The sequence below is a fragment of the Oryzias latipes genome, chromosome 5, assembly GCF_053564925.1.
Source record: "Oryzias latipes strain Hd-rR chromosome 5, Olatipes_Hd-rR_3.1".
Lineage (NCBI taxonomy): Eukaryota > Metazoa > Chordata > Actinopteri > Beloniformes > Adrianichthyidae > Oryzias > Oryzias latipes.
Window position 1 is genome coordinate 27,902,226 of NC_136241.1, and position 16,865 is coordinate 27,919,090.

The following is a 16,865-nucleotide window of genomic DNA, read 5'->3' on the forward strand; positions in this document are numbered from 1 at the left end:
CAAATTCTGGAAGATTGCTTGATAACTTTTTTTCTGAAACTACGTACAAACCTGGCAGGTGTCACATGTTCAAGAACATGCTAATCACAGGTCAGCTCATGTCTGCCACCTACAGTTTGATGAGGCTTGGTGCGAAATGTTGAAATTTGTGAAAATCTCGTGAATCTTGCTCCAGGATTTTTCTTTCACAGCACTATTCCAATATTTAAAAGACTATAGTATAATGCTGCCCAGGCACAAACCACAATTAGTCATTTCTCCTCCAAAAACAATTTTCAAAGGGATGGCCTTTCCATGAATTAATAGGGACGCCATCCATCACTACAAAAGTCCCTGATTAGTCAAAGTTTGACCTGGTTTAACTTTCAACACACGTTCAATGGCTGTGCATTTTGTACGTGTAGCTACACCACTGGTCCAAGTCTGTGTTTCTACAGAACATCACTTCAATTCAGTACCTTAATTTAGCCAAATACCAACTATCCTGGGTGGGGACGGCTGGCCCCTGCCTTGCTCCTTTCTGGACCAACCGTGGGCCTGTTGGGTGGCTGCCTGGAGCGTGGAGTGGGTCTCCCTTGGGGGGTCCTGGCTCGTACTGGGTCCAGGTTGGGGCGGGGGGATGCCCAGAACTCCTGGGTGGTGATGGGGTGCTCGTCTGGGGCTCTGGGCACCCCTCTCGGGTGGGGCCCTGCGTTGGGCCCTCCCGGCGCGGCGGCGCTCTCTTTCCCCCCATGACTCCCTGCTCTCTGGCTCTGGGGGCCTCACGGCGGTCCTGGTGGCCCTGGCCTGGGTGGCGGATGTGATCTCCCGGGGGGCGGTTGTTCTCTGCCTGCTGCCGTTAGGCGTTGGGGGGGCTCTGGCTGCCACTGCTGCTGCGGCGGGGGTCTTGGTGTGGGGATGGCTGGGCACTCTCCCTCCTTCTTTTCACATTCCGCCATCCATTTTAGAAGAACATAAACATTCAATTGAGCACAGGTGTTAGCTCACCTTTGCACTAATAATTTGCGTGATTGAATGAAATGTTTCACACTAGTTGGTTTGAAGGCATAAGTATGCATGTGTGAACACTATCTGTTTTGTGTACATGTTGAGATGTGGACATTTTTGCAGCTAGCAGGTATGTTTGTAACATTTGAGTGTGTGTGTGGACAGGCCCGCCCTTTGAGATTTGTATTACATCTGTACCTTACCATAATGATTAACATTCAGCAACTTGTTGCTTTATGCTGCTTCATGGTTTTACCCCCCCCCCCCCCCCCTCCTATTATCAACCTCCTATCCCCCCTCTCAAACATCCCTCTCTCTTTTTCCCTCCTTTCCTTTTCCGTCCGGTCCGACATAAAAGATTTTCAAATATGATTGAAATGAATAAAGTTTGGCCTCAATTAAAAAAGGGGTTTATTCAGACATAGGTCTGGTCTGTCTGAAGATTTATAACCCCTGTTGTTAAAGTAAAATATGTCCAACACAAGAGGCCTTCAGCTCTCATCTGTCTGCCCAGCTGTTGGACAGGACAAGTTTAAAAAAAAAAAATACCAACAATCTTCAGTCATAGACACAGATACATTGTTATTGAAGCTTTAGCATAGAAAAGGTATTTTGGTCCAACATCCCCTCAAACAATCTTGCCAATTTTGCAACAACCGATAAGTCCAAAAAAAATGGAAGGGGTGGGATACATTGAAGTAAATGACTGCATCTGAGAACTGGACTCAGTGACCACTCCCACTTTGCATTTCAAACAGGAAGTGCCCGCTTCCAAGAAACCAAAATCCCAGACAAACCTTAATCTAACCCCATAATTTATACTTTGGCCACTAATTTATAATGGCTAAAGTTAAGTAAGCAAACTTAAACTTTTGCTATTAGATAGGATTTAGTTGTAAAAACATAATAGATACAACAACAACCACTCATTATGACCCACATAGACACATGTGGATACGTACATTTGTTTTGTTGTGGAACAGATTTAAAAACGGGCCCCAAGTTGTGTGCATTTGCATTTGAATTGTGTGTCCACACTGAAAATGAAGCAGAGACGGTGGTGTTGTGAGTATTTTTTGTATTAGTGTAATCGATGTTTAATCAAGACATAATCGGCCTAACCCCATTTGAGACCGTCTTCTTAAATGTGCTGTAACAAATTTTCAAATAATCTCCTTCCTCTTCACGTTCCATTGAACCTAGCTCTTTTTTATTTCACTGATTAAATCTGAATGCTGTAAAAAAATAAACTCAACCTCAATGTGTTTAAAAACTTAACAGACATGTATCCATCAATTGAGCCGTTATTTAATCTATCCTGATCAGTGTGGCAGGAGTACCTGGAATCTTTCTAAGCCGTTTATAAAAAATGTAGGGCAACCAAAAAAGTAACAGTTCTAAAGAAGACTAACCTTGACAGGATACAGATGGAAAGAGTACACAAGAACAGATGACACCAGTACAGGGTTCTTCTGGACAGGAAGCACTTAGACAAAGTATGCAATGACAGGAAACACCTTGATAAAGGCACAGCAAAACATGTTACCTGGATAGAACTTTCCTCAGAAGGTCAGACCTTGACAGGGTATGTACTAACAGGTGACTAATGAGACAGAGCATACCTTACTGGACACACCTGGACAAGAAACAACAACAAGAAATAATACAATGGGACAGGATACAGTTTGATGGTTGTTCCTTGGTCAGAATAAATCTAGAATTGGTATGCTCACCTGCTTTCTCACCAGCATCTGTTTGTTCAACTGCTGGACAGGACAAAGAAACAAAACACGACAATAGAACCAGACTGTATACATCCAAATCAGAATAAAGCAGGACATGGTCCATCTGAAAACAACTATGAAAGACAGGGAAAGTTTAAACCGACTACAGCTAAACAGGACACACCTGTACAAGTTATTCCTGAGCAGGATGCACTTGGACAAATTAGTAAAAGTCATGTCTGGGGTGCATTGACTGGTCAATCGCAAAGGACGTGGGTAGATCATGGGCCATCAGAGATAAATAAACAAAAAAATTACATAATTTTTAAATATCCGTCAACGTATCATCTTCCTCACCCTGAAATACATGACTTGATTGACACGCAGGATGACCAATAGAACATCCTCTCATCCGCTTTAAAAAATGTTAAGCTCCCCCCATAATACGGTTTACAGCAGAGAATGAAACGCGATTGTCAAGGCATTCCCTCGCAAAGATTTGTGTACTTTTACTGTGTAGTTTTTGAGTTATTAGTAAATAAACATAATATTTTAGTGTAAGATAAATTCATATAGACAATAAAAGAAATCCATCATCATGAGACTGTATTCTAGCTGCAAGGCGGGGGACCAAGGACTAGTGAGCGTGGAAGCCACTATCCAGGATGAAACATCCAAGATGCATAGATACATCAAGCTCAAGGCCCCAACTGAGAGTGTGCTCAGTGAATTTCTCAGGCAATAGAGAGCAGAGGATGCGGTGCTGGAGGACAGATCCTGATGAGAGGACAAACCACTGCATTGGATGTACCACCAGACCATAACTGAAGTGGCTGATATCAAGAAGTCCTACCAGAGGCAAGACAGGGCTGGCCTACAGGACAGAAGTGGTTTGACCCTAGGAACCTGACAGTGGTAGCCCATCTCCCCAATGTAGTGGTTTTTGAAGCTGTTCCTCCACCTCATTACACTCTTTCTAGATTTCTGCCAGCATCTTGAATCTTTTTGATAATCTGCTGAAGCCCACAGTCATCGCTTTTGCAGGTGGATCTTTTCCTGCCACATTCTGCCCTTCCATTAGACTTTCTATTTATCAGCTTAGACACAGCACTGTGTGAACAGCCAACCTCCTTAGCTAGGAACGTTTGTGGCTAACCCAAACAATAGAGGGGATCAATGGTGGTATTCTGGTTAGTTGTCTCGCTGAAATCATCCTTGTATTGAAACAAACTGAGGCAAATAAATCTATGTGAACCAATTCAATGACATCTGGGGAACCTGTGCAGGTGCTTTGAGTTAGTTGATAATTAGTTAGTAGAACTTAGTTGAAAACATTCATGTCCTGCAAAGGTTGGGCAGATTTCTCCACAATATTCCAATGTATTGAAATTCTGTTTTATGGTACGTTTCATGAGCTGGAACCCCAATTTATGTAAAAACAAACAAATAAATACTTTTAAATCAGTTAAACAGTGGGCCCTGAATCTATATTCTATAAAAAGTTTAATTTTTTGAATGCATTTAGAGCAATGAATACACTTTTCCATGAAGATGTTTTTGGAAAGGGTGTGTAATTATGCACACAGATCAGCTGTTCTGGTCAGAGCAGTTCTATCAGTTCAGTTCAAACTGAAGCTACTGAAGCAGTATCTGAGCTCTGCCTTCTGTTTCTGTGAAAAAATTAAGCTGTATAGGCAGAAAGACATGAGAAAGGAGGCGCTACAACAAAAGTGCAGATTACAGGCACAGATAATCCGTTTTCCACAGTAACTGTATTGGAAAAGTAAACGAGGTGACAATCATATCATTCTACAACAATATGCTTGCTCCTCCAGTTTGTCATTTCTGCACAACTTAGAAAAGTGAAGCAGGACTTTGAAAAGAAACTGCTAAATACAGAAAAATGAACATTGGAGTCAAAAGAAAACGACATTAAAGAGCGGCAGGGAAGACGGACACGACAGCTGCAGCTCTCTGCTGTGGATCAGCGAGTGCATTTCACACAGAAATATGAACAAAAAAATTTAAACTCAACTAAAGCATGAGGGTGTGAGAACTGCAGACAGTTTGATCTGATAAGAATTGAAGTTCTGTTCATGACAGAAGGGGGCGAAAAAAGAGAAAGGGCGTGGCTTGGACATGTGACAGGATGGAAATAGGCGTGATTACTTGTGTTCATGATGTTCAGTGTTTGCTGTCCAAATGCACAAACAAACCAAACGATCAAAGGGTATTTCCACAACCATGATGAAATTTGCAAAAGCAAAACTCTTAAGAATTGTACAAGTATAAAAAAGCTACAAACATTAATAAATTACATCACTGACACAGAAACACATCACAAGGTGCTAAAAAATAACTGAAACTTTCCGTTTTCTAGAACATGGAACAAGAGGCTGTTCAAAGAAACTTTGTGGGGTTGTTTTTGTTTTCCTTTTCCACAGTTTCCATCAAAGCTTCCTGTCTTGCTCAAACAAAAATCACAATGCAATAAGCTCTGTGTATGTAAGGCCATATGACAAGAAAAAAATGATTTTTTTCTTTCGTTTTCCAGGCAGCACCTTTTATACTGGGATTTTACAAAAAAGTTTACTGCTAAAATAAATCTACTATACTATGATACCAAGTGCATAAAAACAAAAATGTGTGTGTGTCTGTGTGTATATAAATCTATATATACACACACACACACATATACATATATATATATATATATACATATATATGTATAAATATGTATATACACATATATATATGTATAAATATATACACACACACACACACACACACACACATATACATATATATATATATATATATATATATATATATATATATATATATATATATATATATATATATATATATATATATATATATATATATATATATATATAATACACACATACATACATATACGTGTATATATATGTATATATATATTAAACTTTTAGCTAAAAAAACAGCCAACGTGGGGGGGAAAAAAGAAAAAAGTTGAAAGGCTGAGCTACATTCTACATGTGAGGGGCCTGCAGAGCGGAGGCCGCCCGTGCTGCCTGTGAAAACAAGAGAAGACGGAAAGTATCCCCATGTAACTGCGGAGAAGACATCCATGCGGCTCCTTGTCAGCTGCAAGTCCCTTTAGTGTCAGACGTACTGCACCGTCCCGATGGATCCGGTGCATCCTGGTGTGCACCCCCTTCCTCCCCTGTTTGTGTTGTCCTAAAATGTCCTCACACACACCGCAAGCTGGCTTTGTGCTTTACAGCTGCTCTTTGTTTCCTTCCTGATGAGAAGGGTAAATGCATGTCCCATCAGAACGAGCTTTACAGTGAGAGCCCAGCTATGAAGGAGGACTGGGGGGGGGGGCGGCAGTCCACCACTTCATCTCGTCCAGACCCCCCCCAGCCTTGAGCCAAGCACACATGCAACTCAATACATGCAAGGGATACTTTCACATATCTTGGAATGACTGCAATGTACTTCCACTTTACAACCCCTGAATAACAGACAACTGTAAGAAAATGAGACACGTTCTCTTAAAAAATATTTATAATAGCTTCTGTACACTTTAATATCTGAAAGTTATAAAGTATAAGTAGAGGCAAAAACCTATCTGAGTGATGTTCATTTTAGAAATTGAAAATGCATGATTCTCTTCCTTGCCCACGGTGGTCCAGCTCATCGTTTGTGGCTGTCTTCAGTGAGTTTGGATGAGTCTTCAGTCTTTCAGCAGGCTACTGCTGCTGCTACAGGAGGAGCTTTCCATTTCGATGGATCTTTAAAATTTTTCCCAGTCTCTGTTTTGCTGTTGCCATGCCTTTCTTCAGCCGCTTTGCTGTGGAAAACGGAGAAACGATAGGAGGTAAGCTTTGAAGCCTGGAGGTTACAAAACACCATCACACTGTAAAGCCTGCAGACTCAGTATAACCAGCAGTGCTGCAACCCCACTGTGTTTCATGACACTGCACACTAAACACTAAACTAAGTTTGTGAAAAAAACAGGACATGTTGGACAGTTGTAAATGACAAGACTGACTGCTGCAGGTGATCTGGCACAAGAGGCCTTTGACCTAAGCAGCCGCTCCTAAATGTAGCATCTGGACAAAAGGCGGGAAGGAGGTGACGATGCGGTGGCCTTTAGTTTGACAAAAACATCACCCCTTTAATCCAAAAGACTTTAAAAAAAAGTTTAAGTCCCATTAGCTGTCACGCACTTAGGTGTGTGAGATTTGTTCTTTGCATTTGACCAATCCTTGGGGGGGGGGGAGTGGTGAACTGCAGAGCCCGCGAAGGTTAGGAACCATTTGATGGTTTAACCCACCAATCCGATGCTGAGCGTAAAGCGGGGAGGCATTGTTAGAGTCCTTGATAGGACTCAGCCAGGATTTGAACTCATGACCTTTCGGTATCAGAGCAGACATGCTACCACGAAGAATTTTCTGAATACATTTAGAGTGAATGTTATGTTATCTATTTATCCTCCTCTTCAGGGAGGAGGGAAAACCCCCCAAAATTCTATACAAACCCAACAGCTGTCACAATACTGTATTTTATCTTTGATAAGAAAGATTCTAATATACTATACTCAACTTGACAATAATATATTACACAAGACACTGCCCACTATAAACCATATTATACTCTGCTATACTCCATCCGTCCTTTAAACCTGCTTAATCCCTTTTGGGGTCAGGGGTTGCTGGAGCCTATCCCAACAAATGTACACAGCTCCATTTGTAGACACTAAAACAATTAATAACACCTTCTTATACTTCTTTACTATACTATACTATACTATACTATACTATACTATACTATACTATACTATACTATACTATACTATATTGTATTCTATTGTAAAAGTATCATCTTATTAATTTTTGAAAACAATTTCATGATTTCCTGTTTGTAAACACTAAAAATAATATTTGTTGGGGGGTTATGACCAGAATATCACTAATCTAAGAAAAAAGTTGCTTTTCATATGCATCCAATAATTTTAGATAGCCTCTATCAAGGATGTCAGTATCCAGGCCTTGAGGGCCGGGATACTGCTGGTTTTTCAGGTGCTTGCTTCAGATGTGTGTTTTGCCAGTGAGAAACCACAATGGCCGGTTAGTTGGAAGACATGTAGAACACCGGCCCTCAAGGCCTGGAGTTTGACACATATGTAAATGATTACCAGCAACTGATGAAAATAATCTGCATAAATGTAAGGAAGAGGCTCACTTTTGGTGTCCACTGAGCCTGCGCGCTCTCCCTTTGCTGTGCTGCTGCTGCTGGTGTTGGTGGAGTTGCTGCTGTTGTTGGGAGAGGACACGGATGGCCGCCTCTGGGCGAGGAAGACCCCCGGCGCCATGGGATGGTGCCCCCCCGGGGACTTGACCGTTCCAGTGTTGAACTCTTGGTCTGTCAGGCTCCCGTCCTGTGAGTCCAGATTGTGCTCTGGAGAGCTGCTGTCCTGAGAGACTTTCAGGGGTTCCTCGCTCAGCAAGGCCTTCTTTTTGGTGCTTTTCTTCTTTTTCTTGGTCTTTTGCTGCTCCTCCTGTTGGAACATCCTAGTTTGAGCAACAATTTGATTTTCTACACACTTCTTAAGTAGATATACTGAAAAGGGACAGACCTGATGAGAAAGCTTCGCCGCAGCTGCAGCCAAACCGGTTTCTATAGAGGCCACGCGTGCTCCGTCTCTGGCTGGACGCTCCTGTCGGGGAACCGAAGGTCCAACCCGAGCTGGAGAGACATGCACATTAGCATTTGGGCTGTGTCCGTACAACAAAGTGGACACTGCAAGGTTTACCTGTTGGGCTGTATGGAGTGTCGTCGCTGTTTTTCCTCTTTTTCGATCTGGATTTGAACACAGGATTGTCTTCTTCCGACTCCAGTGAGGGATACACTACAAAAAAAAAAGAAGCACACATTACTTCACTTAACATTACTTTACATGTCTAGTGCCTAAGTTTCTCTGTCAAAGAGGACAAAGCAGAAGATAAAAGTTCTGTTCCCGCCTGCTGAAGTGGATACATTTGCTCCAGCTGTTAAACAGCTGCTGATGTTTCTTCCTCTCTGCATGCTCGTAGCACAATGATCCATGCAAAAATATTCTACAAGTGGACAATCAACATAAAAAATGACTTGATTTTACAAAAGCCGATCAGTGCCAGTCAGAGAGATATGCCTCACTCCAGCCAGCAGACTCGAGAGCAGATACCAGACTCCTGATTAGAAAGTAATTAGGAGATCAAAAAGCACGTTGAAGAACAACTTGTGGTTTGTGCTAATGGCTTATTAACAAGCCAGTCAGGTTTAAACCGCTGCATTTGGAAGGGGATCACAAAGAAAGTGAAGCGGCACAAATAGGAGGAATTGAAGAAGAAGATTAAAAAATAAACATCTTCTTATCCTGATGAAATGCTCCAGGCCAAATCAGGAATTAAATACCCACACATGGTGATCATTCAAGGCTCCATGTGTTGTAAAAGCACCTGCTGGAATTAAGCGATGAAACATGAAGAAAACGATCTGCTGGTACGTTTACCGTCATCTGCAGGATTGTTTGTAATAGGGCTTAATCAGAAACAGCTGAAGTTGGAGAGATGTGCATGAAATTAAAGATAAACTAGACTTTAATCCACTTGTTATACCAAATGTTCCAGAATAAAATCTCTAAAAAACTGTGTTTTCACCATTTTCTCTTCATTGGCATCAGAGCTCCCATTTGACTAGTGGGTTCAGCTGAATTTACATCCGAATTATTTTGTTAAAAAGATTTCTAATCTTTATTCATAAAAGACAATCCAGAAAGTATTATAAAGAACGGGATTAAAAGTAGTACTATCACAATAAATGGCACCTTCTTAACGCACAATAAAAGGATCATCTCTGCTGGAGGAGTTCAGAAAATGCTGTATGTCCCATATGAGTTAATTTAGGGGCTGCACCAGGGCTCCCTCCTGATTAGTTTGCATGTGTGGGTTTTCTCTGGGCACTGCAGCTTCCTCCCACAGTCCCAAAACATGGCTTAACAAGGTTAATATGCAACTCCTTAGGTATAAATGTGATTGTTTGACCATGTGATGGACTGATAAACTGTCCAGGGTCCTGGTTAACATTTTAGACATTCAATACATAGTTTTGGAAGGATTGGTCCAAGGCATCCCATACCAAATATTCCTTTGTCCACAGAATCAGCACAAACTAAATCAACAGTTAAATATTTGACCCTTTCCAATTGGACGGAAATAAAAAGGCAAACTTACTTAACATGGCAAAGTAGTTTAGTCTGTAGTATTCCATGTGTGCAATATTACTGGGAAAATGAATTTAGATGTTTACTCCCTGGATGTAGATGAGTGTTTGTGATCATTGGTAAAGGGAAAACAGTCAGAGCAATTCTGTTTTTGTATACGTGTGTTTACTTTTGTTTATTTTTTCTTAATAACTCAATAACATAATTAAGCTTAGGTGTTGAGCTTTGCAGCTTGAGCAGTGATGAACTTAAAGAAAAAGAGAAAGTGGCAGAGGAGATAATGTTGTTTCTCTTTTGGCTTTTTCCCATCAGGGGTCGCCACAGCGAACAAGTCGCATGGTAAACTTGGTAATGTTTTACGCCGGATGCCCTTCCTGACGCAACCCTCTCAAAGCAACCGGGCTTGGGACCGGCACAGCAGCAGAGAAGGGAACAGGGAGCAGCCCGGATTCAAACCTGGGTTTCACGGATGGAAGGCGCCGCAAACCAGCACAAGCTACACCGGCTCCCCTGAGCTAAACCGGCTCCCCGGCAGAGGAGATAATCTATCTGCAAATTTATCAGGAATTAAAAGCTCAACAAATTTTTTTCAGTAAACAACTCTTGACTCATAACAAGAGTTATGTCCTGTTAACAGGACGATGCCCCGAACCACTAAGTCTGTCCCTCGTAGTGGTGTAAGACAAATTGTACGTCACATTTTAAAATTTGAGAGCATAAATAAATCTCTCAGCATTAAAATAAAGTAACAAAATTGTATTTTTTTTTACTTTGTCACACAAAAGCCTGGATGTTTTGGCTAAATCTACAGCATTAGAGACCAAACATGGTTTAAGATCCTGGTCCTTTCGGCATTTGGAGGTTCCTGCGTCTTAGTTGTTGTCAAAGTGCTTCACTGGATGCTGGAATGACTTCTATCAAGTTAAAAAGTGGGAGGGGGTCATGAGGGGAAAGCTTACCATAGTCGGAGTCTTTGAAACATGCATCCATGTGATCCTGGTCATCGTCGTAATCTAGGCTCTCAATACTGCTGCTTTTCCTGGGTTTCTTTGGGAGACGTTTGATCGGCCGTTTGCCGTTGCTGCTCCCCACGCCGGCGCCCCCGCCGCCCTTCTTGCCAGCCTGTGAGCTGTGCGAGCTGGTCTTGGACTGGCTGTTGTTCTTCGACTGGCTGTTGCTCCACGGCTGCTGCAGGCTCTCTGAAGACGACAGGTTGGCCATGGACAGCATGCCCTGAATGGCCTCCTGTGTGCTGGGAGATGCAGGCGGCTGACTGTAACAACACAACACAGCAATAACACAAGAGTGCACACACTGGCAGAGCCGAAGACGCAAAAGAAACTACAGAAAGTTAGAAAAATGGAGGAATTCTGTAGATTTCTGGTTGCTTTAGGGAGCCGCTAGGAGCAGGAACTGACACAGCTATTAAGAGTTTTAGCTTACAAGTTGCAACACTGACTATCAGACATTACGACAACGCACTGTGGTCACTCTCCTCCATCTTCAAAGACAAAACCAGCTTGAAAAATGAACGTTTTTGAGAAATGTTTTCTTTCTTTCTTTCATTGCTAATTTGTAGCTTTCAGTGTGATGGAAATAGACCATCAAGAGCTGAGCAGAACAGCAAACAGCAAAAGGCCAAGGGAAGAGCCTGGAGCCACCGAGGCTATGATAGATTAGCGTGGCATTAAAAAAAAGCACACACACATTGGTTGAACACAAACCGCTGACAGAATCTCTGTAAACTTCAGCTGCAGATTCTGGTTGGATTTTAGCTCTGAGAAAAGTTCAGAAGGTTCAGTTTTTCCTTTAGTTCCGTCGTCACCTCGTGAGCCGTTTGTTTGTCAGTGACTTGCCTTCATACAGAGACCCAAAATGAATTCACTGAAAAGAAAAGAGGGCTCCTGGGAGTCATTAAAAGATTAATGTTGTGTGTGTACCGCAGCTCAACCGTCTTAGTATGAAAAGCTTCATTGGTTTGGAAGGCGAAAGGAGAAAATGCTGACGTCAGCGTCAGACCGGCCTACCTGTTGGTACTGTAGTCGATCCCACCCACTTGCTTGCTGGCCTGAAGCAGGTCCAGGATTCCTGCAGCACTCACGGTCTTCTTCTTCATCTTGGAGTTGCGACCTCTGAGTTCAGACTTGGCCTCAGTGTCGATGTGCAGAGTCTCTTCGTCGGAGGAGTCCGCGGTCTGTTTTCAAATATGGTGGGCAGATCAGAGGCAGACAGGAGGGAAGAATCGAGCATGCAAGATCTACTTTTGATGCCTTTTTCTCAAAACCTTAATCCACTTCTCAACATCATGCTTACACAAGAAAAAACACAGCTTTGATCTCCTGTTGGCTCAACGTGAGCAGAGCTTGAAAAAAGAACAGAATCACTGTCCTGAAAGTCAGATACTGATGAGGAATCAGGAATTGATAGGAAATAAGTTTGGTAGCATTATTTTAGGTGTCAATCTGCATAATACATAAACACATTACTGTGTTTTTGGCGTTTTAACATGTTTTGTGTCGTTTTTCTGATGTTGGAGGACTTATATAAAGAAAATTAAGTTCAAATTGTGTTTCTGAGTATTTCTTTATTCAAGTCATTGTTAGTCAGAAGCCAATGAAAAAATGCAGTTTGAAATAGAGCTTTTTTGTGACGTAGAAAATAAGCTGGGCGGGCTACAGACTCTCCGCTCTGAGCTCTCAGCAACAAGGAGAAGAAGGAGGGCAGAGTTCCAGAGTCTCCCATACAGCTCATAGGTGAATTTCTAGTGAAACTATGTCCTTGAAAGCAACCCAGTTTTTCTTTACTTTGGCTAAAAACAGCGTAATCTTAATTTAAAATATATATATATATATATATATATATATATATATATATATATATATATATATATATATATATATATATATATATATATATATATATATATATATATATATATATATATATATATATATATATATATATATATATATATATATATATATATATATATATATATATATATATATATATATATATATATATATTGGGGACACTTTTACAAAAGATCAAAAGATGATTGGAGTGGCACTTAAGTCCAAACATCCAACAAATTTATTGCAAATTTAAAAAAAGTTTGATAAAAGCCTTAATTCGACCTCATTACGTGATTTTTTGTTGGATAACATTAGAAGAGATTAGCAGAGGTGCATTGAAGGTGGTACTAAACAGGACTATGATCAGAATTCAGCTACAGGATTCACATTTGATCAGGATGTCTTCACTGCAGCTGCAGGTTCAGTTGGTACAAACTTGGTAAAGTCAGAGCAGATGGAGTTGAATGGTGTTGCTTGGAGTTTATGGGAGGGTGATGTGGGCGGAGTTTCTCCACAGCTGTGTCTGTGAATGGACAAACTAACGGGTGGGTAACCTCACCCGTCAGATTGTTTTGAGCTCATTTGAAGTCAGTTTTTCCTCTCAGTGGCTGTCACCCTCTTGGCAGGATATGACATCACAGAATCCTGACCTTTCACAAAAATGTTGTCTGGAAGAAGCCGCTCCTCAGCTGGAGGAGGGCAGGGGGGAGAAATGTAAACGTCCTTGTGATGGAGACTGTTCTCCTGAAAGAGCAGATATGTTTTTTTTATTTTAAATCAACTTATTTTTTATACTTTATTTTAGTCGTGTGCTGATGATGATGGAGTCCGAATGATTTGACTCAAGACAACGCCCTCTGGACGAATGGGTCCCCTTCACCAACAGAAGACCAAAACATTTCACTTTTTTTGATGAAATATTAAGTTTTAATGATCAAAATCTCCTTAATCTGATCCTGGATTAAAGAGTCAAAAACATGTTTGAACTCTGAATGTTGAGAAAAGCCCCATTAGGGGCTTGTTACACAAGCATGGGATCCTTCACTCCTTTACTCACACTGATGTAAAGCAACTCTGTTTCTATATGCCGGTAAGATTTAATATCCATGATAGTTGTGATATAATTTTGACAAACTTTTTCCTCTGATTGGCAATAGAACTAAATTCAGGAGCTTTAGAACTATCTGACTGGGTCATCGCTGATGGCCTCATATCCTTCATAAACTTCATTCATTCATCTTCTTCCGCTTATTCCCTTTCGGGGTCACGGGGCTGCTGGAGCCTATCCCGGCCACTTGTGGGCGAAGGCAGGGGGCACCCTGGACAGGTCGCCACTCTGTCGCAGGGACCTGAAAACTTGATTTTATTAAACATTTTTCAATAATAACTTGTGGGTCATGTGACCACATGATTGGTTTATTTATTATAGATTTATGGGTTTAACACACAGAACTAAAGTAATATAAGCGTCATGACTAAATGCTATGTTTAGAAATTACAGATGTCAAATCATTGTATTAATCATGAATAATTAATTACAGACAAATTAGTGCCTTTTTGAAAAAATCCCATTAATCTAATTTTTTATCGATAAATATTGTTGTGTTCTCAAATATAAAAAACCAAGGGTCTTACTGTTTACTTGCATGAGCGTTTTATTTGCACTCAAAATTGCTCCCAGAGCACGTCTCAGTGTCCATGTGCACAGTTCACACTGCGCATCCATCGCTGCTGTGACATCATCAATCTCTGACTTTGCAATTCTGCACAGAACTAACCCTAACAATGTCACAAGTCATTTCTATTATTTAAGGGATAAAGCCCAACAAGGCATTCCTCATCGTACATCAACGGGGTACACGGAGGGCCGATGGCATCGGACAGTAAACTGTGGCATAAAGTATGTCAACATATGTAATATGGTATTAATAAATAAAAGTAAGAGCTCAGAAAAGTTCTCTTACTTTTTAATGTGTAAAAGTAAAAGCTGGAAGTCTGTTATAATAAGTAAACTTCATGAAAGACAGTTTTTAAGTTGTAATTTGATGTTTTACATAGAGTCACAAATTTAAATGAAAATATCAAAATTAGGCTTTTTACTGCATTACGGCGGAGTATTAGGGCCACCAAAAAAAAAAAAAGTAAAATTACGAGTTTTTATCTCGTAAATTTAGGAGATAAAAACTCGTAATTTTACAAGATTTTAAGTCGCAAATTTATGAGAAAAAAACTCGCAAATTTACGATATTAAGTGGAAGTGAGCATGCAGAGCAGCAGGTGAACGCCGCGCAGCAACAGAGCAGACCGACTAAACTCAGTTGAACAGGTGATCTGAATGAGCTTGAACGTTCCAAATATCTGGAAGCTCATTTGTTTGATTTACAATTTATTAAAGTTTTATTTATTGATGGTTGGTTTGCAGGATCCCTGCAGCCCGATGAAGCCATCGGTGTCCCGGCTGCAGCTTTCCACTTCAATTCTTTCTTCCTCCACCAAAAACAAGATCTCTACGTTTGTGTGACGCTTCCATCTGAGGAGGAGGATCACTTTTTTTGGCATTTTCAACGTTCTAATGCTAATATAATAGACTATTTTCATTCATCTTTGTTGTTTGATGATATAACGGGACGTTTACTTCCGCATTGGTGTTCGGATCTGATGACAGGTTCATGACGTAAGGTGACAGATGAACTTCAGGGTTTGTGAATGAAAAGGAGAATAAAAGCTGCAACGATCCTCTGCACCCAAACGTGTCTCTGAGCTCCTTATTTTACATTTGAAACTCCGCTTTACTGACACTGAACCCCGGAAAACCGGCTCCACTGACAATAATCTGATTTTGAGTCGCCAAAGGTTCAGAATGTCTTTGTTTTAAACCTATAATAAACCTGGAAATAAAGCTTCACAAAAGGCTCCACATCTTTCATCTTCAAGCGATGCTCCGATGAACGGACAACTTCGGTGTTTTCTCCTTGTTAATCTATGACTTTTTTCATAAATTTACGAGTTTTTTTCTCGTAAATTTACGAGATAAAATGTCGTAATTTTACTTTTTTTTTTTGGTGGCCCTAAAACTCCGTCGTATTAGGTTAGGTTGAAAAATTATTGTTTATATTAATTAATTACCAGTCATGATTAATGAATTAATCAAACAAGAAAATGAATCTCCTGACAGAACTTAAATAAAAAATAAAATGTGGATCAATGGAGCCTGAATAAAGGAGTCGTTATTTTCATCATTAAAGTCTCTTGATATGTCGATGACAGGAAAAACACTGCATGAACGAGCAACTCATCGTCCGTCCTGATAAAAAGCAACTTTGTCTTGTGTGCAGCTATCTAACTCACAGCACTTAGAAAGCGGGTTGTTCTGAAAGTTCGTGCGATTTATCTCAGGAGGAAACAGTCTGCTGGTGCTGGAGGTGCAGACATGCCTGAAAAACGGAGCTCCGCGCCTCCCAGCTTCCTTATGTCAACATTAAGTTGCATTTTCAAAAATCTTTTGCAAGCACATTAGATATCTGGTAATGTGTTCCTTCTAAATATTTGTACAACACAACCACGCTGTAATGAAACATCCTTTATGTCAATCAAATCTCCATCCACCGTGGACTACAGCCTGCGTGTTCAGCATCACTGATTCACTCACCTTAACACAAATTTCTATGCATATACAACAAATGGATAACTGTGCACACCATGCAGTGAGCACATTTCTTTTGTTTGTTTATGTATTATTTTTATTCCATGGAGGGAAAGGTATCATGTGTGTGCTTTGGCAACAAAATGCAACATAACATGACCCCTGACCTGCTAAATGCTGCTCAGTTGTGTCTTTGTGAACCACCTGTGACCCACAGAGTCTACCAGAGTCTACCAAACCTGCATGAAGGCAAACCAAGCCTGAGCTCAGATCTCCTAGATGGGTTTATCTCCAAAATCAAGGTGATGACTGCCTTTAAAGAAGACTGTGATTTGAAAGAGTTGCATTAGGTGATGACTGTCGATAAGGTTGAGGGAAATGACTGAATGTTATTCATACGAAGG

General features: G+C 40.7%; 1 protein-coding gene across 2 annotated transcripts in view; it reads right to left on the reverse strand.

The window, feature by feature from the left end:
- Positions 1–6,245: 6,245 nt before the first annotated feature.
- Positions 6,246–16,865, reverse strand: part of phf2 (PHD finger protein 2) — a 34,987-nt gene continuing 24,367 nt past the window's right edge. Inside the window, exons 17-22 of one of the 2 annotated variants that reach the window (XM_011475338.4) lie at positions 11,991–12,157; positions 10,923–11,215; positions 8,515–8,610; positions 8,338–8,447; positions 7,944–8,259; positions 6,246–6,549 (exon numbers count right to left, since the gene is read on the reverse strand). In XM_011475338.4, the coding sequence (XP_011473640.1) occupies positions 6,461–6,549; positions 7,944–8,259; positions 8,338–8,447; positions 8,515–8,610; positions 10,923–11,215; positions 11,991–12,157 (1,071 nt within the window). In that variant the 3' untranslated portion in view covers positions 6,246–6,460. Of the gene's footprint in view, positions 6,550–7,943; positions 8,260–8,337; positions 8,448–8,514; positions 8,611–10,922; positions 11,237–11,990; positions 12,158–16,865 lie in introns of both variants that reach the window. The other variant, XM_004069061.5, reaches the window with a different exon arrangement.